Below are 19,518 nucleotides of genomic sequence, written 5' to 3' on the forward strand. Positions count from 1 at the left end.
GCCTGTAGTTCCAGCTCGGGAGGCTGAGGCGGGAGAATGGCGTCAACCTGGGAGGCGACGGAGCTTGCAGTGAGCGGAGATCACGCCACTGCACTCCAACCTGAGACAGAGCGAGACTCTGTCTCAAAAAATAAAAAAAATAAAATAAACATATTGTAAAATAAAAAAATAAATAAAAATAAAAAAGAAAAGAAGTTTCTGGGCTAAAGCCATGGTAGCAGACCACCTGGAGGCACATAGGTGACAGCACTAATCAGAGCGGCTGCTGCTAGCTGGAGGCTTCACTTACCTTGCAGGATGTTGGCAGGACACATGTCAATCTTGGTGACTACCACAAAGACAGGTACATTGAGTGCCAGTGCCAAGCCCAGGTGTTCTTTGGTCATCCCCACGATGCCAGCATTGCTGCCCACCTGCCCCAACACAGAAAGGAATTGTCAGGACAAGAGAGAAAGAGATTGCTGCTGGGTGGACACGGGCTCAAAGGCAGATGTGGATGAAAGCTGGGCTGGGCAAAAATCACTATAACCCCTGACTCAACGATGTGGGGTGTCAAAATCGGAGGAGCCTTGCAAACAATAAAAAAGATAAACCCAGTCAGGGAAACAATTGTCTTGAACCATCAAAGTGAATCCAGGCCAGGAGCGGTGGCTCATGCCTATAACCCCACCACTTTAGGAGGCCAAGGCAGGCAGATCACTTGAGGCCAGGAGTTTGAGACCAGGTTGGACAACCTGGTAAGACCCCGTCTCTACAAAAAAATACAAAAATTAAGGCCAGGCACAGAGGATTACTCCTATAACCCTAGCACTTTGGGAGGTAAAGGCAGGCGGATCACCTGAGGTCGGGAGTTCGCGACCAGCCTGAACAACATGAGAGAAACCCTGTCTCTACTAAAATACAAAATTAGCCAGGCGTGGTGGCACATGCCTGTAATCCCAGCTACTCAGGAGGCTGAGGCAGGAAAATCGCTGGAACGTGGGAAGTGGAGGTTGCGGTGAGTCGAGATCGCACCATTGCACTCCAGCCTAGGCAACAAGAGTGAAACTCATTTCCTCCCCCGCAAAAAAAAAGAAAGAAAAATTAGCTGGGTATGGCAGCATGCGCTGTAGTCTCAGCTACTTGGGAGGTGAGGTGGGAGGATCACTTGAGCCTGGGAGGTTGTGGCTGCAGTGAGCCATGATGGAGCTACTGCACTCTAGCCTGGGTAACAGAGCAAGACTGTGTCTCATAAACAACAACAACAAAAAATGGATTCAACTTAACATCACTGGCCCTCAGTTTCCTCATCTATAAAATGGGGGGATAACAATATCCACTTCAGAGGGTCACTTGATGTTTAAATGTCACAACACACATGAAGGGTCCAGCACACAACTAGCATGAACTACGTGTTTAAGCAACTGCACCTGTTATTACTGTTACTATCCTTCCAGTAACAACAAATGTTTCCAAATATCACCATAATGACTAGTTACATAAATCAGGGCACATGTATGAAATGTGCTGTACAAAAGAAGGAAGAAATTCTTATCTACTGATATGGACTAATCTCCAAAATATGCTTTTAACAGGGGGAAAAAAAAAGTAAGTTGTATATAGAATGCTATCATAAAAAGAGGTGAGTGGTCAGCTGGACATGGTGGCTCATGCCTGTAATCCCTGCACTTTGGGAGGCCAAGGCGGGTGGATCACCTGAGATCAGGAATTTGAGACCAGCTCGGCCAACATGCTGAAACCCCTTCTCTACTAAAAATAAAAATAAAAAAAAAATTAGCTGCATATGGTGGCGGGTGCCTGTAATCCCAGCTACTCAGGAGGCTGAGGCAGGAGAATCACTTAAACCCAGGAGGCGGAGGTTGCAGCCAAGATTGTGCCACGGCACTCCAGCCTGGGCAACAGAGCAAGACTCCACCTCAAAGAAAATAAAAGGTGGTGGGGGATAAGTGGTGACTGATTCACGGCTTAAAAAAAGCAGCTGAAAGATATTTGGGAAACATCTGAAATAATATAAATACAGACTAGATATTTGAGGATATTAGGTAACTATTCTTCATTTTCTTGATTGTAAAAACAGTAGGAGACAGGCCTTACTTTTAGGAGCTGTATGCTGAAGTGTTTGGGAGTGAAAAGTCACAATGTCTACATTGTGACTTTGTCCGGGGTGAAGACATTTCCACTATTTTCAAGTGATTCCGAAAAAAAAAAAACTAACTAAACATATATACTTGGCTGGGCAGGGTGGCTCACACCTGTAATCCCAGCACCCTGGGAGGCACCAAGGTGGGAGGATTACTTCAAGTCATGGCAAGATCTCGTCTCTAAAAATATTAGTATTAGCCAGGCGTGGTTGTGCACGCCTATAGTCCTAGGTACTCAAGAGGCTGAGATGGGAGGATCCCTTGAGCCCAGGAGTTTGAAAGCTTATAGTGAACTACAGTCGCACTACCGCACTCTAGCCTGGGTGACAGAGTGAGGCTTTGTCTCTTTAAAAAATATTAAATCAGGCTGGGCGCGGTGGCTCATGCCTGTAATCCCAGCACTTTGGGAGGCCGAGGTGGGCAGACTGCTGGAGGTCAGGAGTTCCAGACCAGCCTGGCCAACATGATGAAACCTTGTCTCTACTTAAAATACTAAAAATTAGCTGGGTGTGGTGGCGCGTGCCTGTAATCCCAGCTACTCGGGAGGCTGGGGCAGGAGAATCACTTGAACCCAAGAGGCAGAGGCTGAAGTGAGCTGATAGCGCACAACTGCACTCCAGCCTGGGCGACAGAGCAAGACTCCATCTCAAAAAAAAAAAAAAAATTAAATAAATAAAAAACATATAAACACATATGTACCCACCATATATATATATTATGCATATAAATATGGCAAAATGTTAATGATCGCTAAATCTAAGTGGTGGGTTTATGGTATTCGTTATACTATTCTTTGACCTTTCCTGAAGGTTTAAAATTGGAGGGAGAGTATATATACAAATTTGCTAGTCTGAGTACAAAATATCTCCGGCAGGTACACAAGAAACTGGAAATCCTGGTTGCCTCTGGGAGGAAACTTTTCACTATTTTGTACCATACTAAACTAGAAGAAAATCTGAAAGAAAAACTGCCATGTGTTTACACAGCGCCCTATCCATTCCAGTGTGTCATGGAGATGCCCACTGGGTTTCCATGGCTCCCAGATGAGTCACCCCAGCTGGCACATCCCCCTCCCTCCACCAGGACACCTCCACAGTCTTCCCTATGTCTTCCCGTGTCCTTCAGCCACCTTTCCAACCCAAGGCAGACTTGTTTTTGCTCTTCCCAACCTGGAGAAGAGAGTGCTCTACAGCTCTGTTTTCTATATATTTTAAATATTTTTTCCTAGAAGTCAAATGCCATGGGACTATAATGAAATATCTCATTGTTTTCTACAGAAATGTTAAGATTTGGATCACAACCAAAAAGTCAGATAATATATATGTAACATTTTGTCCAGGCTGAAGACATTTCCATTAATTGGTCTTACTCACTGTAGCTCAGCTGGAAAAATGCTTATTCTCAATCAGTTTCTATACCCTTCTTAATATTAACCCAACAACTTCCCCAAATACGCCCTCTGGATCTTCCGCTAAGATCCCTTCCTGGCAAGCAGCTTTCCTCAGCCCAGTCAAGAAGCTCATCATGGCCCTTTGCAACATTCAAGGACATGGAAAATGAAGGCATCCTGAGGTCCCAAAAGCCTCAGGCAGAGAGCCTACGAGTGTTCACACAGCATGCTCTGCCTGTCTTTATCACTCTCCAGTTTGGGGAGAATTTGCTTGAGAACCTGTGTTTGTGCAGCAACTTGATCAAGTCTGCTATGAACAGATGCTTATGTTTACTACATTTATTAATACAGGCAGCTGAAGGAATCGAGAAATGGGGAAGGGTTTTGGGAAGGCCTTGCCAAGGGAACACTCAAGGCATGTGTGTCTCTGACTCTCTCCCTTCCCGCCCTCCCTCTTCCTTATTCCTGCTGTGAAAGCTGTGGAGATGTGCACAAGGTTATAGGTCTTGCCACTCCCCTTGGCACTCCCACTGTCTGTCCAGGGAGGAAGACAGTGGCTCACAAAGGCAAGCTTAGCAATGGGATCCAACATGGAGTCCTCTGCTCCCTTTCTTTCTCAGTTAAATCTATTAGATGAGCTGCTTAAAAATTTTTTGGTTGTTTTTGTTTTGAGACGGAGTCTTGCTGTGTCGCCCAGGCTAGAGTACAGTGGCATGATCTTGGCTAGCTGCAAGATCCGCCTCCCGGGCTTCAGGTCATTCTCCTGTCTCAGCCTCCCGAGTAGCTAGGACTACAGGCGCCTGCAACCACGCCTGGCTAATTCTTGTATTTTTAGTAGGGACGGGGTTTCACTGTGTTAGCCAGGATGGTCTCGATCTCCTGACCTCGTGATCCGCCCGCCTCGGCCTCCCAAAGTGCTGGGATTACAGGCGTGAGCCACCGCGCCCGGCCTGGTTGTTTTTAATGTTCCTAGCAGGAATAGTTACTTAAAAATTTAATCACACTTGACCCTAAGCTTTTTGGGAGCCTCTGGACAGTCCTGTTCATTGCTGTATCATCAGACCTCACACAGTACCAGACACACAGGAGCCTCTCAACAAGGGCTGTGCACTGGCCTATCCTCCTCCCAGGCTCCAGGAGGCCACCTTTCAGGGCCTCTCGAATGTGGCCTGTGCCTCCTATGGCTGTCTTCTCCATTTCTTCCCCAGGCCTCCCCCTCTGAAGGTACTACCTACCTGGTGTCACCTCCTCAAAGTAGCCCAATCCTCTGCAGAAAACATTTCTGAAGGTAACAAGTAAGCCCCAGGAGAAACCCTCCTCTATGCCTCTGCAAAAAATAAGACAGGTCTTCAAGGGTACCTGGTTTTTACCAAGAGGATCCCTTCCCTAGCCTAATGTATGGGAGAGATCAAGGTTCAAGCCTTGAGAAGACCATTACTCAGAGGACTGGGCACCCCTGCAAAACTTGCCAGCCTCACCCGATGTTAAAGCCCCACACCAACAGGCCTCAGTCTCAGAACAATTTCAGATTTGGACATAACCAGACCCATGCAGCCCTGCTGAAGCCTCTCCTCCTTGGGGCGCCTCCCACTCACCATGAGCATGCAGAAGTCAGGCAGATGGCCTGTCATGCCGAAGACAGTGGTTTTCAGGTACTTCTCATGACCAGCCAAGTCGATGAAGGTAATGACTTTAGTGGACTTCTCACAAATCTTGGTCCACTCCAGGCTGCCGCCGTGGCTGTCAGGCTTGTTCACTACATTGCCTTCACTGTCAAAGCCCAGAATGTCGTTGCCCACACTGCTGGTGCGACCAGATTCAATTTCATGTTTGTGGCGGAAGAGTTTCTGGCGGGCAAAACCTCGGCCATTGTCCAGCTCCCCATGTGTCAGGACCCCCAGAAGCGTGCTTTTGCCGGCATCCACGTTGCCCACCACTGCTACCCTGCATGTAGATGAACCCATACATCTGTGTGAGAGTTAGTGCATGAGTGAAGTGGAGTGACCACTCACAACCCCAGTAACTGGATCCGCAAGTCCAGGCTTGCCCTGATCCCCTCCGGCTCACAGCTCCTCCTTGAGCAGGAAGAGCGCAGTGGGAAGGTTCCTGGAGCTGCTGCTGAAGAGTCATCAGAAGGGTCCAGACTCCCACAGCAGCTATCTCCCTTAACTCCCACTAGCTTGCGGGTGCTGCCAGGAAGAGCTGCAAGGCTACCAGAGGCACAAAAGGCTCTTCTCCATGACCCTGGTTTCCAGGCTCACAGGCTGAAGGGAAAAGAAACAAACCCACAGAGAACGTGCGGCTGGCCTCAGAATGTGCGGCTGGCCTCTCTCGTGCTCCTTCCAAAGGGACAGAGAAGTGCAGAATTAGAGCAAGAAGCCACCACGTCCCCGGACACCCGGACACTTCTTTCCGCTCCTCAGGAGGGGAAAGGATGGAGCTGACATGTTGAGTGCCACAGGCTCAGTCACCAACTTCCGTGAAGAATGGGGACCCTGGCTGGGCGCGGTGGCTCACGCCTGTAATCCCAGCACTTTGGGAGGTCGAGGTGGGTGGATCACGAGGTCAGGAGATCGAGACCATCCTGGCTAACACGGTGAAACCCCGACTCTACTAAAAATACAAAAAATTAGCTGGGCGTGGTGGCGGGCGCCTGTAGTCCCAGCTACTTGGGAGGCTGAGGCAGGAGAATGGCATGAACCTGGGAGGCAGAGGTTGCAGTGAGCCGAGATTGCGCCACTGCACTCCAGACTGGGCGACAGAGCGAGACTCTGTCTCATTAAAAAAAAAAAAAAAGAAAGAAAGAAAGAAAAGAAAAAAAGAATGGGGACTCCAAACCATCCTGAGACCTCCTCACCTGACCTCCAGGAAGTCATTGTCTCCTACTCGTTTCCGGACCAGGTAATCACGCACGCGGCCCCCAGCTTCTTGCCGTTCCCGCAGAAGGATGACATCGGCCTCTATCTGTTCCGCCATGCTCTTCACTGTGGCGTAGGAGGCCTCCATGTCAGCTTCACTCAGCCCATACTCAGTCCCATCTGGTGACAAGAGCCCAGACATCAGCAGGAGAGAGAGTCCTGACCAACCAGCGTGCCAACCAGCCAGCCAGGAACCCCACCTAACAAAGGCCACCACCCCGACCCCAGCACTGCAGAGGAACAGGGGTCCTCTCTACCTGAGAGAAAACCTGGGCACACACCAAGTTAAAACATGACAGTGCCACAGACCTCCTCATCAAGCAGAGCATTCGCTAATTCATTCAACAACAGTCACTGAGGCTCTCCCAGGTTTTATGCCAAGCCTCATGCTGGGTACTAGGACTACAGGTGCCCCTAGTGAGCTCACAGCCCAGTGGGGGAGGCAGACAGGAAATTAATTAATTGCAACACAGCTCGAGTGCTGCACTCTAGGACTGTGCGAACAGAACATAAAGCACTGCCTGGGGAAGCCGAGGACGGTTTTGCAGAGGACTGACGCCAAGCTAGGTCAACAAGTGCTGGGCCTGCAGAAGGAGGAAGGACATCCTAGCCAGAGGAACAAAGCGTGGCGTGGCAGATCATGGCACGTTCAGGGACCAGGAAGCAGCTCAGTGTGTTGGGGAGCAGGATGGGTGACATGGAGTGGCGGGAGACCACATGAGAGGTGGAAGCGGCACAACAGACGGACAGCAGCGACACACCTTCTGCACCAGGCAGTGAGACCCCCATGGGCTGAGGCAGGGGAGTAACATGATCAGATGGCTGTGGGTTAAAAAGATCTCCTGGGTAGCAGTGCCGAGTGTGCACCAGCAAGTGAGAGACCAGTAAGGGGGAGTCCAGTTAGGAAGTAATTCTAATAATGCAGGCAAGAGATGATGATGACAGAAAGATGGAGGAAAATGGGGGAGGAACTCAGAAACATTTTAGAGATAAGATTTTTAACTGAGGTGGCTCAGGTGACATGTCCAGCAAGCAGCTGGAGAAATGAGTTTGAGCTCAGGACAAGGAAGGGAATCAGACAGAAGGCAGGACCAACTGATGAAACAGTTATTGAGCTCCTACTATATGACAACCTGTCAGCTGCTTTCCATGAGGTGTTGAATTTAATTTCCACAATCACTCCCTCAGTCTTTCCCAGCTGTCCTGTCTCCAAGCGCCCCTGTTCCTTCCCTAGCTGGCTAACCCCTTCAGCATGTGTGACTCTCTTCCCCCGCACCAAGTATTCTCTTTGTCTCTTCTCCTCCTCCCACTCCAAACAAGCTCCTAAACTAAGGAAAGGAAAACCACCCCCTTTCCCTTGCCCCTGCTTATCTGCAAAGCTACCATCTCCTGTTTTTCCTTTCACCATCAAACATCTCGAGAGTCATCAACGCATGTTGACTGTACCACCCCACTATCTACTCACTGGGAATCTGCCCACTACAGAAGAAACCGCAGTTGTCACATGCCACCAGTGGCCTTTTTTTTTTTTGAGATGGAGTCTCGCTGTCACCCAGGCTGGAGTGTAGTGGCACAATCTTTGCTCACTGCAACCTTTGCCTCCCGGGTTCAAGCAATTCTCCTGCCTCAGCCTCCCAGGTAGCTGGGATTACAGGAGCCCACCATCATGCCCGGCTAAGTTTTGTATTTTCAGTAGAGACAGGATTTCACCATGTTGGCCAGGCTGGTCTCGAACTCCTGACCTCAAGTGATCCGCCCACCTCAGCCTCCCAAAGTGCTGGGATTACAGGCGTGAGTCATCATGTCTGGCCCACCAGTGGCCTTCTAAACTCTCTATCTAATGCCCTCTTCTTGATTCCCACAGCATTCGATACTGCTGGCCACTCTGCCTTTCCCTCTTGAAGCACTTCCCTCTTGCCCTGCTTGTGCATCACCTGACCTCTCCTGATGTTCCTCCCTACCCCTGTCCCCCGGCTCCTGTCTCCTGAATGCCAGTCTTTTCCAGTAGTCTGTCAGTGGCCCTGTTCTGTTTCCTCCAAACTCTCCCCTTGGCCATCTTGTTCTATGGCTTCAGGTGTCATTTTTGAAAACTATAAAAACACTCATTCCTAACACCATCCTATGCCCAAAACTCCAGACTGAATTTCCAATTGCCTGGATGATAACACAAGAAGTCTGATATCCAAACTCAACACCCACCCCAACCCTCTTTTAAACAGCACAAACACTAACAATGTTAATAAAGCATTTTATTTCTCACTGTAATCTTATGAGGTAGGCATTACTGTTCCCTTTTAACAGTGGGGTAAAAAGAACTTAGGGAGATCTCAGAGCTGGGAGGGGGCATGAGTTCAGGTCTTCAGATTCCAAACCTAGAGCCTTTTCCTCTAGAGCAAGGGTTCCTCTTACCGCCTGACCAGTTCCTTCTTTATTTCTGACAATGACAATACCACCTCTCTAGCCACCAGTCTCCTCAGTCCAGTCCTGCTGATTCTAGCATTTTACCTTGCCTCCTTCCCTGATGTCTGCCCTTTTTGCCAATCCACAGCCACCAGCCTGATTCAAGTTCTTATTCTACCTGAACCACCACAACAGACTCTTAACTTTTGTCTTTACAAATTTAGTCTATTCCCTCCAACCAACCCCTAAGGTCCTAAATAAAGCACAGCTCTGATGCTGTCACTTCAAGTCAAAGCCTCTGAATGGCTCCCCAGGCCCAGCTGCTTAATAGCCTCCCCATTTGTGCCATACTTCCTCCTCACTCTCCCCTTGTAAGCTCTGTCCCAGTGCAAGCCACCCCATCACACACACAGCACTCCCCTTCCTTGTGCTGGGGTTCTCTGCAAGGTCCTAGCTCTACACCTTTGCTCATGATTTCCTATCCTGGAAGCCTAACAGTGCACCTCCTCCTGGCAAAATCCTACTCATTCTGCCCACAAACGTCTGTGTCTCCCTTACATTTGCAAAGTACTGCCTTGTGCAACAGTGTTTTGGATACACATCCTCCCCTCCCCGCACAACACATAAGCATCTTGAAAACAAGCAACATACTGCCACAATTTCCTGATGCCCCACAACCAATGTCTTCCCTACATCACGTCCTCAAATGTTTGTAAAATGTAAAACAAATGAACAAAGAGGGAGCGGTTGGGAAGAGGAGTTTCTAAATGCATGGCCAAGGGAGCTGTGAAAGCCTTCCTGGTTAGAGAAGGGCTTGCTGGGAGTGTTCCTGAGAAGGCTGGCGAAATTCTATTCAATCTCCCCTGCCCCTGTTCTTTCAGGTCCTGCTCTGCACCAAGGGCTATCACCAATGTCACCTTGTCCATCAGGGCTCTTGGTCAGTCACATTACCCGTCTCCAGCATGCATCACATTCCTCACTCTGTGGAAGCGGAGACAAAGGTGGAGGAGAAAAGCTGCAGAGGTCCAATTACTAAAGGCCACATATTCAGCCATGCCAGATGCTAATCAGATTTCCATCCTGCTGGCTCAGTTACCTTTCTTATATGTATTCTCCTCTTCTACAGGCTGCAAAGACTCCCTAGACTTTCAGAATAAAAGTCTAACCTCTGTGGCCTGGCATTTAAGGACCCTGAGAATCTGAGCCCTGCTTTCCTCTGCCCAGCCTCTTCTCCTACCACGCAGTACCTCATACTCTCCACTCATCCCACTGGATTACTTCTGGTCCACTATATACTCCTGTCTCCAATGCCTCCACGCCTTTGTAAGAATGGTTTCCTCTGCCCATTCACTATTCCCTCCATCTGCCTGGAAAATTCCTACTCATTCTTTAGAATCAATTAAAGGGGCAGCTCCTCTTCACAGCCTTTCCTGACTCTTCCACAAAGACTTAGTACTCCTCGGCTAGGTGTGGTGGCTCACATCTGTAATCCCAGCACTTCGGGAGCCTGAGGTGGGGCGGATCACCTGAGGTCAGGAGTTCAAGACCAGCCCAGGCAACATGGTGAAACCCTGTCCCTACTAAAAATACAAAAATTAGCCAGGAGTGGTGGCGGGCACCTGTAGTACCAGCTACTCAGGAGGCTGAGGTGGGAGAACTGCTTGAACCCAGGAGGCAGAGGTTGCAGTGAGCCAAGATTGCACCAATGCACTCCAGTCTGGACGACAGAGAGAAACTCTGTCTCAAAAATAATAATCATAATCATAATCATAATAATTTTAAAAGACTTAATACTCCTCCTAGGTCCCCTGAACTTTTATTTTTTTTTTATTGTTTTTCTTTTGAGACAGAGTCTTACTCTGTCACCATCTCAGCTCACTGCAACCTCCACCTCCCAGGTTCAAGTGATTCTTGTGCCTTAGCCTTCTGAGTAGCTGGGATTACAGCAGTGCACCACCATGCCCAGCTAAATTTTTGCATTTTTAGTAGAGATGGGGTTTCACTATGTTGGCCGGGCTGGCCTCGAACTCCTGACCTCAAGTGATTGGCCCACCTTGGCCTCCCAAGGTGCTGGCATTATAGGCATGAGCCTTCTTTTTGAAAGAAATCTCACGATAAATCAACTACAACCTGGGACCCTTAAAACAATTATTACTGCAACTACTAATACTAGCTAACACTTATGTAATGCTTACTATTCCCAATGATCTCCTCGAATTCTCATTTAATCTTCACTACTACACTATGGGAGAGATTCTATTATTATCCCCATTTTAAGACAAGGAAAAGATTCAGTAGGCAAATCCAGGCCTGCCAGGCTCCAGATCCTATAGATTAGGCCAGACTGTCCCCTTATAAAATAACAACATTAAGAATGTATACTTAAAGAGCACATTCCTCTACACTGGTTATAATTTTTAAATGTCTCATTTCTCTATGCAAAATTTCTCTGAGGTAGGATGAGGAAGGTGTCATTATTCCCATTTTACAGAGAAAGGACGTGATAAACAGAGGTGAAGCAGCAAGGGAATCACTGATGAAACTGACTCCTTGGGGGCCCTGTATCTGGGTTCATCTTCTGTTTAATGTTCAACTTGTTTATCTAGTTATGATCTCTTTCTATTTGTAAATAATTCCAGCAGGAGGAGTCACTATGAATCTAATGGCATCCACCTGGTGGATTCGAGGATGATGCTTGGGTACACAGATGTGTTAATAAATGTCTGACATCTTACGCTTTGCCATGGGTGGTTAATTAGTTGTGAGTTGTCAAGGCATGGTAAAATTCACTGAGTCCACATAAAAGGATGAGGGAAAAGGGGAGTCTCAAGAATCTGGGTCTTCAAAGAACAGACTCAACACTTGTCAAAATTGACCTATATGTGGTTTCTGAAATTCTACAATCATTAAGTGATCTTTGAGTGGTTCATCTTATTAGAGCAGACCAGATGTGTACCTGACATCAAAGCTTCAAAAGGCTACCAATCACCTCCTACTCAACAAATGGAATGTTTTTTCTTTTGAACCTGGCACTCATTGCTGCCTCTGTAGCACTTGATAATGCTAATCAACTCTCTCCCTTTCTTGATGCGCAACCTCTTAGTTTGCCTATCTCTCTGACCATGCCTTCCTTTAGGTGGTAAGACCCGCATCTAGGGAGGTAGCAGCAAGGATGGGAAGGAAAGAACAGATATGAAAGATATTTCAAAGGAAGGCACAGCTGCATCTGGAGAGCAAATCCTTCTTCCTTATGTCACTCTTACATTTCCAAATACTGTTTCCCATGGAGATTATTTGTGTATATGCCTTCTTTCCTCCTTGGGGCAGGGACTGGATTTTAAGTTTCCAAAAGAGCTTTGCAACAGTCGCAAGCCTTAGAAGATACTTAATAGATATGTGTCAAATGGTTTGAGAATGATTTTGAGATTTCTTCAGTCTTCAACTCAAACTACAAAAGAATTATTACCTGGCTTTACAAAGCCTACATTCAGCAAAGAAAAGTGTTTCTTTAATGATGCATCCAGGCCCACCTGGACTTCCTGTAAAGACGGCAGAGACAAGTGCTGGTATGGGCTGAATCCTAATCGTTAACAACTCCAATTGTCATTTCAGCAAAGACAATTCCATAATGAAGACAAAGGTAACCAGGTCTTGTATTGAAGTTGTCAACTAGGAGCAACCAGGGGAAAAAAAACCGTAATATACTCTGGGATTGTTGTAAGGGCTGCCTTCCTCTAAAATAGTAGGTTCTGTTACAAGGAATAAGCAGCTTGGAGAACAATAACTAGTCCCTTTCAGAATGGTTACAAGCCTATGTGTCTGATGACCTCTGTTATCCCAACTATCCAGACTAAATGGTCAGTATGGTCTGGGGCAAGGAGCCTGACTGAAGAGAGGAATTCTGGGCATCTTTTCTTTGCTGACACCAAGAAGAATCACAGAGGTCCTCAGCTAAGCAGAAAATAAGTAACAATGGGATCTGTAAACAGAGCTTGGAAGGGAAGACCTCCAGCAGCCCAGGAATAAGCTTAATTCTAGACCTAACTATGGCTTGCCCTATTACCTTAGACAAGAAGTTCCTTTGCTTTGTGCTTCATTTCCTCTTATGCAAATGGAGAGTACTGGAGGCAAAAAGGAAGCATCTGTAAAACTGCTTGGAAAGTGAATCTTTCAAGTCAACCATATCATGGCCACTAAGGTCAGAATTAACATTCACTTTGTACTTTCATGTACTCCAAACAGTTCGGCAGACACTAAAGAATCACTATAACTAAGACACATAAGCAGAAAAGTTCAAAAAGAGGGGAAAATGTGCTCTAAATAATTTTTACTTTTTTTGAGACGGAGTTTCGCTCTTGTCGCCTAGGCTGGAGCACAATGGTGCGATCTTGGCTCACTGCAACCTCCACTTTACAGGTTCAAGCAATTCTCCTGCCTCAGCCTCCCAAGTAGCTGGGATTACAGGCACCCGCCACCACCCTTGGCTAACTTTTTGTATTTTTAGTAGAGATGGGGTTTCACCATGTTGGCCAGGCTGGTCTCAAACTCCTGACCTCAGGTGATCCACCCATCTTGGCCTCCCAAACTGCTGGGATTACAGGTGGCAGGGCCACCGCGCCCGGCCCAATAATTTTTTAAAATAAAGTGAAAGGAAAACTATGCTCACCTGATCCCTGCCCAATGACATATATGGTCTCTCCGCATCCCTCGTCCATCCTCTCCCACATCTGCCGAAGTAGGCTGTCATACTGCTCTGAAGTAGGGCTCACTAGAACCAGCTAGAAAAGAAACCAACAGCCTTAGGACCACACTTGCTAGAAGAGCACCACAGCCAAAGCCGATCAATATAGCCTAACCAAAGATCCTGACTGATACCCACAGCACCCTCATCTAAAAAAGCTGCACAGCCCCTTCATGCCCTCTCTGCTTCTCCTGAAGTAGCCTTTGAGCCTCAGGCCTTATATGAGCCAAATGATATACTAAAATGTGTATGTCTGAGCCATAACCCATGGTAAAGAGGGCACAAGTAGCCTGCCTCCTGCTGCTTAACAGGAGGGGTAGGACCCGAGTGACTGAGAATATGGCACTGTGGATAGAAAGCACAGTGCTTTCCATCTACATGCCAAAGTCTTCTACCTGCAGTTGACATCTGGAAGCCCACAGGACATTTACCTCATAAACCTCCATGCTCTCCACCCACAGGCCAGTGGCTCCCAGGATAACAAAAGAATTCTGTTCTATCTTCTTAGCTATATTGAATATTTGGGAATGAAAACTGCCTGCAAGACTCATCTTCATCAACAAAACACCATCACTATTACCACTATGAGGAGTATTACCACCATCATTTTGCCAATGTCTGCCAATAACATTCAAGTATCAACCACTTATTTGGGGAAGCCATTTGGCAATCAGACCCCATTCTCTAACTACTCCTGTGTGACCCTGGACAAAGAATTTAACCCCTCTGAGTTTCAGTTTTTCAATCTATAAAACGGAGTTAATACTACCTGCATCCTAAGGCCACCGTAAACAGCAAATATAATAACATGTAAAGCATCTAGTCCACAGCTCAATAAATATGAAACTACAAGGTTTTCTTCACCCAATCATTCCCAGAAAAACCTCGTTGGATGAAACTAGCCACCACTATTCACTAAGTGTTTCTCCCTTTGGAAGCTCTCGGAGCCTTAGGTCTCCACATTTACTATTGTAAGGATATGAACCTTGAGCTTCTAATCTGTTCCTCTGGAATCAATCTATTCAATCCAACCCTTCTCTCCCTCCACACCGTCACTTTTTCTTTTTGAGATCATCAATATTAATATACACACGATTTTTTTTAATTGTGAGGACTTCCCCAGCTATGTGATGAAATAACACTTCTACGAATATTAAATGAGCTGGTCAAGAAATGAAGGTACTACCGTCTTTGCAACTCTGCCCTGCAATTTCCTACCGTGTTTCTTCAGCACCTTGACCATGTGTTGACACCCAGTTTGTTTGCTCTGGAGTCAGGTCCATAATCTTGTAACTTCCTGAGTTGACTCATCAGAGCTTGTCATTGTAACCTGGATGTTTCCTGGGTCGTTTACATCATCCTGGCCATCCCTCTCTCTAAGTTTGGCCATCCTCATTATGGCATTAAAGGCACAAGACAGGACCAACTTTGACAGGCTAGCTGGCTTCCATGTGCTCACCTGAGACTAGAAGGGCAAAGAGCAGTTGAAAATAACTTTCTTAGGTTGCAGGGAAAGTTCCTTCCAGTTTAGGACTAAGTTTCATGGAAATCTGCCGCCATAAACTATAAAAAGTCACAAATATTTTCAAAGCTGGATAAAATGTCTATCGTAACTATCCTACAAATGTAAGTGGTGGTATTGGTGTTCTGTCTTTCACCTACTGCTATTTAATCTGCACAGGAAATTAGGAACTATCTCGTTCACTTCAAACATTTACTGAGTCTCTAGTATGCATCAGGCACTATTAGGTGTCTTATTACATATTTCTAATTTTTACAACCCATCTGTACTTTCTTAAGATGAGGGGGTTGGAGAACTGAAAGGTTAAGTAACTTTCCCAACATCACAGAGCCTTTCGATGGTAGGGCAGGAAAGCGAACTCAGCCCTGTCTGACTCCCAACTTGGCATTCTTTCCCTAAGGAACGTTAAGCACTTTCAAAACACCAGTCACATCTTATATTTACTTTTCTGTTCTTCACCATGTCAAGCCGTTGGCGAGCCCTTAATTCCTGCCTACCTTCTCGACAGCTCAGAAGACACGGTTTTAAACGTCCTTCACTGCTCTACTCATACAAGATGAGCTTCCACTCCCAGGATAGCGAGACTAAGGAGCCTACCCATCTTTCCATTTTGTTTCGAGTGGCCTCGAAAAGTAGACATTCTCGGACATGCTCGTCCCCAGCTGAGCGACTACTTTCTGTTTCCTTTCCCGAGTCTGGGAAGAGACGCGGCTGCCACCCTGCCCTGCCTTCCGACTACCTGTCTTCGCGAGCGTCTCGGCCCCCTGTCCGGGCCCCCTCGTCCTTCTGCTGTCCCGCACGGTCCAGGGAAAGGAGATTCTAGGTCTCCGAATCCCGTCAAGCGGGACCCGAAGAACGGGGAAGGGCACTGAGCGGGGACAGGGGCCGCGCGGAGCGCTGCCGGCACCGGGCACCCCGGTTCCACGTGGCAGAGTCGAGGGGCTGCGATCTCGGCGGGAGACGGGAGGGCGGGAGGCTGGGTTGGCGACGCGGGGAGCCAAGGTGGGTGCGGGGACCATGGTGACGGCCCCTCGCGCCGCAAGCCCCAGCACGTCCCGGGGACCAGCAGGTGGGCGGGCTCGGCCCCTTCCTCCCATTCCGCGCTCCCCGCGGAGAGGACGGCTGCTGGCCCCGCCGTCGCCCCGGAGACTGCTCGGCCCGCCGCCCGCTCCCCTCAGCGCCCGCCGCCGCCGCCCGGGCCTACCTTGCTGGTGAGGTCCAGCTCTGGCTCGCCGTTGAGCGCCTCGCCGTCCTCGCTGCAGTCCGAGTCAAAGCCGCCGTGGAGTCGGGCGGCGGCCGCCGCGGCCCTGGCCGCCCCCGGGGAGCTGGGCTCGGGGGCGAACATAGAGGCCGGGACCGGCGAGTCCATCGCGGAGCGACTGCGCTCCGCCGCCATCTTTAATAACTTAGGCTAATTCGTAGCCGGCTTCCCTCCCTCCCTGGCTCATTTGACTAATCTATGCACACAGCTCCGCCCCGCTCCTTATCGGAATAATTTATGCAAAACTTCTCCAGCCGCGTACTGGGTGACACGTATCTCTAGCTAAGAAACAGTCGACCAGGCCTCTCAGCCACCAATCCCTGCAGAGCTTTCAAGTACCTAATGAATAATTAATGAGACCCAAACCCCAACAACAAATGTCTGAGACGTCACGCGCCCTGCTCCCAGCTTGGGAGGGGGCAGTACCGAGTCCCTGCTACCCGCCTGAAGCCTTCCCGCCAACGGGAGCAGAGAAGAGTGTGACTGACACAGCAGCCATCCAATGAGGAGAGAAATACAAACAACGTTACTCGTCAACGCCCCTTCACTCTCCTTGTTTCCAGAGGCGGTGCTGAGCCTGCAAATCGTACTGCAAAACAGTAGGCGCTGTAAGCCTTCCGATGACGGACAAGGGCAGGACCCAATCGAGTCATAGAACAGGTCCCGCGCCTGGACCCGCTCACGGAGATAGTAAACTGCAAAATGAGCCTCCCACTCGATTCAGTGACTGAGGCAGTCGCTGGAACGCCGATGTCCAACGTGCTGGCATGCTCCAGGCAACTTTAATAGTAGGATCGATGCTGTACGTTCCAAGAGTTGTAATACTATAGCAGCCAGAGTGAGGCAATAATTAAATGCTGACCTTAGGGAGAATTCTACATTCACTGCCTTTGCGGAGACAATCACACGAACTAAAAACAGAGGTAAGCAGCTAAAATTAAAAGCCAAAAAAACAGCTCACCACTTTTGTGGTGAACTGCTAAACCGTTTCCCGTGGGTTATTTTTCCAGAGTCATCAGTTGTGAAAAGCCCCAACCCAAAATGCCATCAACACAAGTTTTAGTGTCTTGAATTCCTGTTTCAAAAGCCGAAAAACCCTAGGCCGTCATTGCTTGGCGAAATTAGGGATTAGCCAACGTCTAATAACGTCGGCCTTGGCCACTCGTCCCAGGCATCAAGCAAACAAGAGCATGTTTGAGAAGATAAGGAATCCAAGATTTAGGGTTTAGACCTAAACCCTAAATCCTTAGTGAGCAAGTGGCAGGATTGAAAATGGCTTTCAGTTTTGGGGATCTATCTGAGAAGAAAGAAAGTGTCTTCTTGTCCCTGTTTTCCACTACTATCAAGCCGTTTTTTTGTTGTTGTTTTTGTTTTAATTTTATTTTGAGAGGGAGTTTCGCTCTTGTTGCCCAGGCTGGAGTGCAGTGGCGCGATCTCCGGCTCACCGCAACCTCTGCCTCCTGGGTTCAAGCAAGTCTCCTGCCTCAGCCTCCTGAGCAGCTGGAATTACAGGCATGTGCCACCACACCCGGCTAATTCTGTATTTTTAGTAAAGACAGGGTTTCTCCATGTTGATCAGAGTGGTCCCGAACTCCCAACCTCTGGTGATCCGCCCGCCTCGACCTCCCAAAGTGCTGGGATTACAGGCATGAGTCACCATGCCCAGCTTACTATCAAGTCTTATTTGCACAAACACAGCTGGGAATCTTGGACAGGAAGTCATCTGAGTCCAATGGTCTTGATACTGTTCTTATGTGCTTTTTAATTTCTTCCTTGCCAAATTGCTCACCACCATCCTATATGGGCTAGGAGCAGTGGCTCACACTTGTAATCCCAGCACTTTGGGAGGCTGAGACTGGTGGATCACCGGAGGTCAGGATTTCGAGACCAGCCTAGCCAACATGGTGAAATGCTGTCTCTACCAAAAATACAAAAATTAGCTGGGCATGGTGGCATGTGCCTGTAATCCCAACTACTCTGGAGGCTGAGACAGGAGAATCCCTTGAACATGGGAGAGCAGAGGTTGCAGTGAGCCAAGATCACATGACTGCACTCAAGCTTGGGCAACAGAGTGAGATTCCGTCTCACAAACAAAACAAAATAAAAGAAAGTACTGGAGGCCTGAACTCATAACTGGCTTCTGAAGGAGGGGCACAGTCTTGTGGGACTGAGCCCTTAACCAGTGGGATCTGACAGTGTCTCCAGGTAGACAGTGAATTGAACTGTACCAGAATTGGTAGAATTGAACTGAACCAGAGGACATCCAGCTGGTGTCCCCTGCAGAACTGATGGGTTGCTGGTGGGGAGAAATCCACACATTTTGGTCACCAGAAGTGTTGTGTTGTATTGAGAGTAGAAAATTTTAAGAAACAGACTTTGGCTTTTCCTATATGGCCCAGATTGATAGCATCTCACCAACTGGCTCTTCCAAAGAGTTCAAGTCGGCCGGGCACGGTGGCTCATGCCTGTAATCCGAACACTTTGGGAGGCTAAGTGGCGGATCACTTGAAGTCCGGAGTTCGAGACCAGCCTGACCAACATGGAGAAACCTCGTCTCTACTAAAAATACAAAATCAGCCAGGTGTGGTGGTGCATGCCTGTAATCCCAGCTGCTCAGGAGGCTGAGGCAGAAGAATGGCTTGAACCCGGGAGGCAGAGGTTACAGTGAGCAGAGATTGAGTCATTGCACTCCAGCCGGGACAACAAGAGCGAAGCTCCTCCATCTCAAAAAAAAAAAAGAGTTCAAGTCCAAAATGTGCTGACGGCTGATAGCGAACTAAAAAACATGCCCTTTGCACTATAGCCTTTACCCAGAAAAGAACTCTCAGAGCAGGTACTTTTGAATTGAACAGGGAACTCTATTATGACATTTTAGAGAAGGAATTCCTTACCCTACCCATCTACACGTCTTTCTAAAGAAAAGTTGGAGCCTAGGTTCAAATTCTGTATTCACTATATACTGAGTTCACATACCATATGTATGGGACCTTAAGCAAGTTAACTTCTCAGAGCCTGTTTTCTCCTTTGAATAAATAAAGTATCTAACAGGATTAAACCAGCTGCAAATGAACTAATATATGTAAAGCACTTAGAACAGTGATTGCTGCACAGCAAGCCCTCAAACTATTCATATGTAAATATAACC

The 19,518-nt window shown here is 47.9% G+C and overlaps 1 protein-coding gene across 1 annotated transcript in view; it reads right to left on the bottom strand.

Moving 5' to 3' along the window:
• GTPBP1 (GTP binding protein 1) overlaps positions 1 to 16,738 on the bottom strand; it is a 26,544-nt gene extending 9,806 nt beyond the window's left edge. The window contains exons 1-5 of the mRNA XM_011964218.1: positions 16,317 to 16,738; positions 13,516 to 13,627; positions 6,389 to 6,569; positions 5,127 to 5,475; positions 290 to 413 (exon numbers count right to left, since the gene is read on the bottom strand). Of these exons, the coding sequence (XP_011819608.1) occupies positions 290 to 413; positions 5,127 to 5,475; positions 6,389 to 6,569; positions 13,516 to 13,627; positions 16,317 to 16,508 (958 nt within the window). The 5' untranslated portion in view covers positions 16,509 to 16,738. The remainder of the gene's footprint in view (positions 1 to 289; positions 414 to 5,126; positions 5,476 to 6,388; positions 6,570 to 13,515; positions 13,628 to 16,316) is intronic.
• Positions 16,739 to 19,518: the final 2,780 nt, after the last annotated feature.

The sequence above is a fragment of the Colobus angolensis genome, unplaced genomic scaffold (assembly GCF_000951035.1).
Source record: "Colobus angolensis palliatus isolate OR3802 unplaced genomic scaffold, Cang.pa_1.0 Scaffold65, whole genome shotgun sequence".
Lineage (NCBI taxonomy): Eukaryota > Metazoa > Chordata > Mammalia > Primates > Cercopithecidae > Colobus > Colobus angolensis.